This window comes from Hippopotamus amphibius, chromosome 17, assembly GCF_030028045.1.
Source record: "Hippopotamus amphibius kiboko isolate mHipAmp2 chromosome 17, mHipAmp2.hap2, whole genome shotgun sequence".
In the NCBI taxonomy this organism is placed as follows: domain Eukaryota; kingdom Metazoa; phylum Chordata; class Mammalia; order Artiodactyla; family Hippopotamidae; genus Hippopotamus; species Hippopotamus amphibius.
The window spans coordinates 22,373,821-22,384,222 of record NC_080202.1 but is presented as its reverse complement, the minus strand read 5'-3'; the positions used below and the strand labels follow the sequence as shown (position 1 = coordinate 22,384,222).

The 10,402-nt window shown below is 46.7% G+C and overlaps 1 protein-coding gene across 2 annotated transcripts in view; it reads left to right on the top strand.

Annotated features, from left to right (window-relative positions):
* Positions 1-4,802: 4,802 nt before the first annotated feature.
* The window catches only part of AATF (apoptosis antagonizing transcription factor), a 102,108-nt gene continuing 96,508 nt past the window's right edge, over positions 4,803-10,402 (top strand). Inside the window, exons 1-4 of one of the 2 annotated variants that reach the window (XM_057716192.1) lie at positions 4,803-5,020; positions 6,022-6,213; positions 8,470-8,898; positions 9,722-9,859. In XM_057716192.1, the coding sequence (XP_057572175.1) occupies positions 4,930-5,020; positions 6,022-6,213; positions 8,470-8,898; positions 9,722-9,859 (850 nt within the window). In that variant the 5' untranslated portion in view covers positions 4,803-4,929. The remainder of the gene's footprint in view (positions 5,021-6,021; positions 6,214-8,469; positions 8,899-9,721; positions 9,860-10,402) is intronic. The other variant, XM_057716193.1, reaches the window with a different exon arrangement.

The following is a 10,402-nucleotide window of genomic DNA, read 5'->3' as shown; positions in this document are numbered from 1 at the left end:
AATTATAGCACAAATACTGTAAAGGTGCTTGGCACCACAACCCGAGAAAGTGTTAAAAAAAAAAGTGTTACAAGGTTTAAAAAAAACATCTTTGCTAATTTTTAGTCCTGTTGAACATTCATGGAATTGTTAATATGACTTATATAGACCCACACAGGTTTTATTTTTGTGTCTTTAAAATAAAATCCAAAATATTTAAATTTTATGGTCAAATATGCAGTCAACAGCTGCTACTTTTTTCTTTATATATTAAATTTCTCATATGTCTTTTATTGTTCTGATAAACCTAAGCTTGTGTGACCTCCAGTGCATATTAGACCATTCACTGTATGAAAGAAAACATGTTGAATAAATTTGTGAGTTTTTAATAAAAATGGAAAATCTGATGTTTAGATAATTGGTGTGTTATTTGATGTTTTAACAACTAGAATTGAGCTGTGATAAGGGGCCGAATAACCCCTCAAAAGCCAGGAGGAAAAGAGACTGGTGGATCTTTTTTTACCTTGGCTATGGTTGAACCCCTTTGCTGATGCCAGCCAAGCAATTCTCGGTGCCTTCCTGCTGTTATTAACTACAGATTTGCATTCTGTGAATTTTAACGGATACAGTTGAAGAGATGTTTGCTGATAAGTTAATATAGAATTTGAAATAGAAGTCAAATCCATGGCTAAAAATAAGTGGTCCCAGCCTGTCATTAAGCATGAGACCCCATGCACTCTCTCCCTCTCCCCTCTAAACAGGCAAAACCAGACTTGTGAATGTCAGTTACCTGTAACTAGGTAGTTAGAAGTGGTCCTTTTCTATTTCAATTCGTTTCCCATAGATAATCCTGCTTCCTAATTTGGTGGTTTGAAAGATAACATAAAATGAATGTACAGCGCAGCTAGAAATGAAATACTTTAATCCCTTTCACTGAACGGATATGAAATAGTTGTTTTATAATATTTGTTTCATTTGAAGTTCCCCAGAAGGAAAACGATTTTGCTTGGCACAAGATACATATTACTTTCTCTGAAAGATGAGCAAAAATAACCAATATAGAAATCAAATTTCAACTGAGAGTTGCCAGTAGGTTCCGAAAAGTAGTTCAATCCCTTCCAAGCCTTCATTAAACATGGAAGGAATTTAAATATTTTATCTGCTGTGAAATACGTGTGTGTGTTTTACTCTCAGACACGACTAGAGTTCCAGAATTTCTTTTCCATATCACCTAGATTTCAGTCTGGATTCTTTATTTCCTTATTTAAAAAAAATCAAAGGTTTTACACGAAATGGTATGCCATTTCCAGTGTTGTTTTCATGTTTTGTTAAGACACACCCAAGTGTATGTTTCTGGCTAAGAAGGCTTTAAAATAAGCAATATTTCACTGCATCCACATGACAGCTTATCCAATGGGGAAGACTATCGGGGTGGAATCTGACAGTGTCTTTCAGAAATCCAAATTTATGAGATACTGGGGAGACTTTCAAAACTCCTAGCCTGTGCATGCAGCACATTTTATCTACTTTGTATGCAATCACTGGATTGCCTTGTTTTTGCCCTTTTAGCATTTATATACGTTAAATCATAGCCAACTTATTCATTACAGCCAGCCTCCTTTAAAGACATTCATTTAACCGAACGTATGCTCATTAGGAAGCTGCATTTTCCTATCAAGCCTGCTGAATTATTTAGCAGCTTTATTGTGGAATCTTGATAAGAAGCACTTTAGAGTTGGGTGCTCGGTGTGGACGCAGTTCTTCTCTCTGACTCTGTGGTAGCAGCTCAGTCTTTCTCCCTGGAAGCTGTATCCAGAACCCTAACGAATCCCTGACCAGGTAGCAAAGTTTAGCCGTCAAATTTGGAGCCGCCTGAGAGGGGGAGGTCTAGAAATGTCGGGGGCTGTTCTTGTTCCCACCAGAGCTGTGCTGCCCACCTCTGGCCCTGAGCTGCACAGGAGCACTGCACCATCCCAGTGCGCACTGGGAGCTCCCCAGAGGCGCAAAGGCAGGAGGGGCGGGACTGGGCGGTGCCCTCCCACCCAGAGCGCAGTCTCCTCTCCTGCCTGGGCTTGACAGCCTGGTTTCTCCCCGCGGCCATCTTAAAGCTGCCACCTCTGTGCCTCTGGCCACCTGCCCTCAGGGGTCCAGTGGCTGGGAGCTGCCATCTGCCCTGGGCGAGGGAATCAAAGCTCACCCACCTCTCTTTTCCACGGTGGGGGAAAGTGGGAATTGCTTTAGGGCGAGACAATGGGGGAGGATGATGCGTGAAGAGCCAGGACAGGCATTGGCAGGGGCCTGGGACCCTTGATAGTATCTGAGAAGAAAGAAAGAAAGGTGAGAACCTGCTTTCCCTAAGCTCTTGAAACTCCTGGTCAGCTGGGCAGACAGGTGATTGGGATAATGAGTGGGGGGTGGTATCCAATGTCAGCTCTGCCTATCCTCTGCTCTTCCTACATCTGTCTGCCACTTTGAAGCCCTTAGGCAGCAGGCAGAGGGACCTTGAACTGGGAGACCCTCTGACCTTCTCTAGAGAGGACTGTTGTTTTAGGAGCACTCTCCCATTTACTCCCCCCTCCTCATCTCATCTGCTCACATCACAGGGCAGTCAGGGTTTACACTTCTTCTCAGGAGGTACAGTCTTTGAAAGAGCCCCTCCCATAGTCTACCCTTCACTCCCATCCCCATCTGGAAAGCCCTCCTCCCTTCTCAAGAATCTAGAATCAAGTAGGGAGAGCCCCCCAGAGGGGATTTCAGGAGGTTGCTGCCCTGTGCCTCCACATCTCTGAGCTGCATCTCAAGTCCTAGAACTTTCTTCTTTCCTCCACTCCTGGAGTCCTCTCCCTACCCTCAGAATGGAGTGAGAAAGCCCGGGAAGCATTTTTGGGGCCCTGGGATGTGTGCAACAGCAGAAGAGCGGTCTTGATTTCTTCCTCAAAAGGCTTTCCAAGGGCTTCCTAGGTGGCGCAGTGGTTAAGAATCCGCCTGCCAATGCAGAGGTCACGGGTTCGATCCCAGCTCCAGGAAGATCCCACATGCCACAGAGCAACTAAGCCTGTGCGCCAAAAAAAAAAAAAAAAAGGCTTTCCAAGTCAGTAAGGCACCTGGACAGAGACGGAAGAGTAGGGAAGCAGGCGTCTTCTGCCCAGAATTATCCAGCAGTGTCCTGTTTACAGGACAGCTTAGAGGTGGTCTCTGCCTTGCCTCACCTTCCCCCTCCTTTTCTCCCCTTTCTTTACCCCAAGGCCAGGTTTCTAAGCCTTATTCGTGTTCAAATAGAAAGGGAAGAGGGCTGGGGGAGGTAGTTTCCTAAATGTGAGGTAAGGGAAGCATTGTTGTCCTTCCGAAGCCCAGGGCAATGGCTGTCCCAGTCCGTGGAGAATGGCTTTTGCTCTGGAGGCCTCAGACGCAGGCACCAGACTGCAGTTTCAGGGGATATGTCTTTTTGTTTTTTGTTTTAAAGCTGTTTCCTAGACTGAATTCTATTGCAGGTGGTAAAAAGCAGTTTTCTTTGCCTCCGTGCTTTGCCTAGGATGCCACCATCCTAGCCTGGCTTTCTTGCCCTTTCTTGTCTGTGGACGGCTACCCTGAGGGCTCTCCTTTCCTTCTACCGCCACCTAGGAACGGGACGTGGGCCAAGTGGTCTCTTGTTGCTCTTGACACTGGGGGCATGAAGACTAGGGAAGTCAGGGACCCTAAATTGCCTTGGGTTCCACAGGAGACACTGGAGAACTGAGGGTTCCCCAGGCTGTTCAGCTGTGGGATCCAATTGGCCTGGGCTGTTCCCAGGAAGGACACGGGGCACCCCAACCCTGTTTTCAGGATCTGTTTGAGGCAGTTTCTGTTTAGGGGCTTCTAGGTCTTTACAGGTGACCTCACACAGATACAGGAAGGATAGACCTGATCATCCCTTTCTGCAGTTTCTGTTTACATGTTTGTCTATGCCCCTAGGCTGATCACAGCCAGGAAAGAATCTAACTTACACATCTTTGTATCTCATTTAGCAGTGCCTGCCACGTAGCGGGCGGTCAGGGAATGCTTGATGAGGAAAGAACATATAAAGGGATTGTATTTTTCCATGTGCCTGGGTGCAGTTAAACTGATCCTATTGGGTCTTTATATTTTGAGTCTACCTGTGCCCCTCTAACTGTAGACCTGAGATTTTCTGCATTTGTGCGCCAGTTGTATTTGTGCCTTCATCTTTGAACAGCAAGGATATCAATACCGATGGGTGTGCAGTAGAGTAATTCCCACTCCACCCTCTCCCCTGCCCAGACAAGGGAACGTGGAGAAGCTACAGAATCGATCTTTATTTACGCACAGCCATAGCGCTTCCTAATTATTCCTATTAATAAAAATGCCAGCAGTCCACCGCACACGTACACATGCCCATCCCTGAGGTAGGATTTCCAAACCGTGGCCATCGCGGCCCCAGACTCCTCCAAATGGTGAAATGCCAAGCCTGCTGTTGGTCCCAGTCTGTGCGTGCCCTAAGGCACACGTGAGGTTCGAGACGCTTATCCTTTACGCCTCCTCCTTCCCAAATCAGCCACCACGGGTCACGGCTACGCTACGCTGTTTCTAAGCAAATCTCGGACAAACCTTGAGGCATACTTTATGCGAGAGGACACCCGCGGCGCGCAACGCAGCCTCGGCTCGGGGCCAGAGGCGGCGCCGTACCCTTGCGCGCTCCCGCGCTGCCCAACAAACCCCCTCGGCGCACGCGCACGCGCGTCGGCCTTCCGGGCGCTTCCGCCTTCATCCTAGCAGCGCCCGTAGTGACGCAAGCCCCGCCCCCTCCCGGGAGCCTCCCGGAAGTTGCCGGCCCGGAGCTGGGTGCGCGACTCCCCGCGCATCTCTGGTTGCGCTGGGGCTCAGTCTCGGGGCGAGAGGACTCGGCAGGAGGAGCGCGACGTTCGCGAGCACGGCGCAGGGCGAGACCTGGTGACCATGGCGGGGCCGCAGCCTCTGGCGCTGCAGCTGGAACAGTTGTTGAACCCGCGACCGCGCGAGGGGGACCCTGAGGCCGACCCCGAGGAGGGTGAGGGCTGATGCGGGGCAAGGCCACGTGCGGAGCCGTGGGCCGGGCCCGGTGCGGACCCGGGCGGCGTGCGAGGGGCCGGCAGCTGGACCTCGCCGCCTAGCCTACTCTCCTGCCCCTCGCGCAGAGGAGAACTGCTTCCCGTGAGGGTGGCCCCCGGGGCCGGGGAGGAGGGCTTCGGAATCCTTCTGACGCGCGTTCCAGGCTGGGCGCTCGGGTGGGCGGAGCGTCCGGAGGACTCTGCCCTGGGTTAACTGTTGATCCAGGGCTGTTGAAGGCAGCCAGAGCCTGGTGGAGGGTTGGAAGTTATCTTTCAGGACATGAGACATGAGGAGAAGGAAGTCTCATCCTTTTTTTTAAAACAAACAAACTCTGCCTGCCCCTGAGAACTTATTTGGAGAATGAAGGAAGAAGTAGGCTTCCATGGTGCCGGTGAAGCCTTTTCAGGCCTCAGCACACTTGCTTAGCAGCTGACGAATGAGACTGCTATTCTGTAAGCTGACGTTCAAGATCTAGTTGGGAGTAATTCTGCTTTAGGTCTGAGTCAGAGAAGTGTGAGGAAGGGGGAATGCGGAGGGATAAATGTGAGTGCTGGACCGTTTCTTAGGAATAATCAGTTGAAGGAACTGGGGCTGTTTAGTCAGGATAAGCAAAGAAAACTCCCTGAGGGATGGGCTGGAGGGGGATAGAACATGATGATGGCTGGCTTAAAATATTCGAGCGACTGTCATACGTGGCAGAGGAATTAGACTAATTTTCAATGATGGAAGACATGAATGCATCCTCCTGGTAGATGCAGGGAGTCAGCTTTCTGTTCAGGAGCAGCAGCAAGGTAGTAAGTGGTCTGCCTTGGGAGATGATGAGGTCCCTCCCTGTTCTTGGAAGTTGATGGGGATTTTGTAGAGGGCATTCAAGCATGAATTTAAAGGGTTGAACAGGGTTATCATTAAAGTTCGTTCTAACCAGGAGATTCTGATTACTTTTCCCCCTTCCCCCCACAGCCACTGCTGCCAGAGTGATTGACAGGTTTGATGAAGGGGAAGATGGGGAAGGTGATTTCCTGGCGGTGGGTAGCATTAGAAAGCTGGCATCAGCCTCCCTCTTGGACACAGACAAGAGGTATTCTGGCAAGACCACCTCTAGAAAAGCTTGGAAGGAAGACCATTGGGAGCAGACTCTGGCAGTTTCATCTGGTGAGTAGACATATTCGCCTGGTACTCACTCTTTCCAAGTTTTTTGGGTTAAAATCTTTTTTTTTTTTTTTTTAATGATTTTTTGCAGAGCTAGTCTGGATGCCCCAGCTATTGTCTTCGGAGAAACCATTGATTTGGCATTAGAAAGGGCCCTTTGAAGTATGTAATTTAACTTCATAAGCAGTCTAAAGCCTGGAGGTATTAAGGTGCTGTACTCCTAATGTTTGCACCCTAAAATGGAGTGAGAGAAAAGGTCTTGCATATTTGGATTTTGGAGAGGGCTGTGTGTTGAACAGGCATTGTGTCTGGTGAACTTGCTACTCATGGATTTTGACCCTTTTCCTGTGATTTGTCACAGTTTTGCATTGAATCGCTGGATAATATTAACTTGTGACACTCATTTTTTGCCATTGTAAAAATTTCATATTCTTTCCCTGATCCCTGCAAGAGTTAGGAGGATGTGAGTTTATAGTTTTAAAGGTTGTGAGTTTCTCAGAGTGGAAGAAGGGGGCTGGATATGGTGATTATTGAAAGGGTGCTGTTTGTTTTCCTTTAGAGAGGTCAGAGGGACATGCTGAGAATCCGCAGACTATATAAAAGAAACAAAAACTCATGCTATGATATCCATGATGTAGTCCTTGATGCAGTTCTGGGAGCTCCCAGATGATACGCTCATTTCATATTCTTTGCTTAGAGATGGATAAACAGACCAGTCCTGGGACCAATATAATATTTATTAAGCTCTCACCGTGTGTCAGACACTGTGGTAAGTCCTTTAAGTTCTAAGAGCCTGGGACATAGTAAGCCCTCAGAAAATATTATCACTGTTATCATTACGTGTATCATCTCATTTAATCCTCCCAACAGCCCTGTGGGGTTAGTACTATTTATCCCCATTTTACAGGTAAGGAAATTGAGGGGCACATTGGTTAAGTAACTTGCTCAAGGTCATATATCTAGTAAGTACAAGCTGGAACTCAAATAAGGCAGTCTGACTTTAAGATCTATATAACTACTATTCTGTGAATGTTTCTTTATCTGAGAAATGGCACACATTTAAAGAACTTAAAGGATTATTTCCCTTACTATTTGGCACTTAGTTTATATTTTTGGCAACCTTCTGTGTCTTGAGTTTATATATTGTTACTTAAAGAAGTACTTAAGACCTATCATATTTTCACAAAATCTTTATTTTATGAAGAAAGTTGTTGGTAACAGGTCCCTGTATAATTATGTTTCCTGTATATGGGACCTTTATGTTCTACCATGAAAGAGATTAGATAATCATTAAAGACCTCTAAGTATCAGGATACCCCAAGCATATGTAAAATAAGGAGCCATAACTAATATTCCATTTCCTGAAGGAACAGGTTCAAACTCCTTCCCATGGAAGACGAGACTCCTGATGTGGTCCCTGAGCAACTCTCTGGGCTCATATCCCACGCACTCCAGTGTACTTTTGTGTGCTGGACCTTTGCATCTGCTGCTTTTCCTTTCCTTCCCCCTGCTCTGTCTGATGACCTGTTACTTATGCTTAATAAGTAAAACTGTAATGTGTCCTTTGCATGAAGCCATCTCTCACCCTTCTCTATACGCTATACTGATGACATTGCAATATAGTTGTTGGTTATACATATCTACCACTCCTAGCAGACTATGAACCCCTCCCCATAGATGTTACGTTCTATTTGTCAGTCTCTAGTTTTTATCCATGGCTGGTTCATAATAGGTGCTTAATAAGTGTTTACTAAGCATCGCTAGTGTGGTGGAGAATGCGCATTTGGGATAGTTAATGATAAACTCTATTTTTTCAGATGCAGGTTTGGGAAAACCAGTAATTCCCTCACAGCGGTTGAAAGCTGACCATTTTCCAAGGTCCAGACCAAAGGCTATCTTTTCCTTATAACCTTGCTGAAATTCACTAGCCCCACAGTTATAATCCCTTCCTCCTCTTGGTTATCAAAACTTTGTCCAAAGTTTAATTCTTCTCTGTATTGTAGTTTTCATGGGTCTGTCTTTCCCACTAGAGCCTTTCAGTAGGATAGGACCCACATTTTATTCATTTTTGTTTCTTCCTTAGCATTTTAGAGATAGTAGACATGTAATAAATATTTGTTGAGTTGCACTGAATACAGTAATACCTTTTCTTGGGGGTGGGGGATATCTCTTATTTTAGTTAAAATGAAAGATACGGCCTAGTATTTGTCTCAAGGTAACATCCTTTTCTTTTTTTCCCTTCTTCCCTCCCTTGTTTAGATAAAGAAATATCTGATGAGGAAGGGTCTGGAGATGGAGATTCAGAGGAACTGGGCCTGGAGGACTCCGATGAGGATGTCGTGAGTGCTGAGGAACAGGAGAGTGGTGGTGACGCGGACAGTAGCCCGGCCTGGAAGGCGGGGAGCAGAAGCTGCTCCAAGAAGGCGTCGGGCTTCAGTGTCCAGAGCATCAGTGACTTTGAGAAATTTACGGAGGGAATGGATGACCTTGGTAGCAGTGAGGAGGAGGAAGACGAAGAGGAGGAGAGCGGTATGGAAGAAGGGGATGGTGAGGAAGACTTTGAAGGTGAGAGTGAGGAAGACAAGGCTGAAGACAGGGCCAGTGAGGACGACGGGGTGGTGATGACCTTCTCCAAGGCCAAAGTTTCAGAGGAGGTGGAGAAAGGCCGAGCCGTGAAGAACCAGATAGGTTTGTACATGGCTCGCTGTTTGCTTGGTTTTCGGAGTGTCCACATTTGATCTCCTTTTTGTTTGTTTGTTTGTTTTTGGCTGTTTGCTCTCACCTGTGTCCTTCCAGTTAGTTGATGATGTGCCCCACTTACCTAGAGGCTGGAAGCGCCCTTCCCCTGTGTTTGGCCCGCCGTCGCTACACCTAGCTGTTTGCTGGTCCTGCTCTAGCACTTCTTTTTTATTTATTTATTTATTGGCTGTGTTGGGTCTTCCTTGCTGTGCGTGGGTTTTCTCTAGTTGCAGAGAGTAGGGGCTACTCTTCATTGTGATGCATGGGCTGCTCATTGAGGTGGCTTCTCTTATGGCAGAGCACGGGCTCTAGGCGCACGGGCTTCAGTAGTTGTGGCATGTGGGCTCAATAGTTGTGGCTCGCGGGCTCTAGAGCACAGGCTCAGTAGTTGTGATGCACGGGCTTAATAGCTCCGTTGCCTGTGGGATCTTCCCAGCCCAGGGCTTGAACCCGTGTCCCCTGCATTGACAGGTGGATTCTTAACCACTGCACCACCAGCGAAGCCCCTGCTCTAGTACTTCTGGCAGCTGTGGAAGGTTGAAGAGAAGAGTGTCTTCTCCTCTCCTTGGACTGTAGCTGTCTCTGTCATGTAGCAAGTCAATTTGGGTCCAGATACTGAATTTATTTCCTGTAATAAATAGAGTGTTTCCATGGCATGAAACTGTGATAAAGCTATGTTGCTTAGAGACTGCTTTGATTGCCAGTGCCTCCCCTGCTTCCCGCCCCAGGAAGATGTTATAACTGAGGAATGGAATTCTTTTTTCTTTCTCAGCACTGTGGGACCAGCTCTTAGAAGGAAGGATCAAGCTACAAAAAGCGCTGCTGACCACCAATCAGCTTCCTCAACCAGATGTTTTCCCTATTTTCAAGGACAAAGGTGGCCCAGAATTTGCCAGCGCCCTAAAAAACAGTAAGAATACTTATGCCATATTGGAATGCTCAGAATAACTGGGGTCCATGGGGATATACTGGGGTTGTATTCACAGCACCACAGAGTTGAGAAGAGAATACTTGGCTTTAGTGGTAGTATGGTATAAAATAGTGATTTTTAACTTAAAAAAAAATAGCAATATAACCCTTTCATCAAATGAAGGTGACTTTGATCGAAACAGATTGGGTGTTTGAGTTATGTCCAGCCCTGCTCTCACTTTCCCCTCCCCCTCCTTGTAGCTTTCTGAGCTACTTCTTTAATGCTCAGAGAAAACCCACTGGTTCAGAAAGAAAGGGAGACAGTGAATGACTAAACTCAGTTCAAGTTGTACATCATGTGCTTAAAGGATGCCTTTCTTTGTTGGGCGGTTTCTAGAATAACATGCTGAGAAGACCTTACTCCTGTCTTCCTTTTGGTTACATAGAGTGAGGAAGGAGGATGACCACAGAGGAAGGAAGATGTTATGAAAGAGAATTGGTGGGCTGTAAAGTCTAAGCATTTGAGAAGAGAAAAGGAATTTAG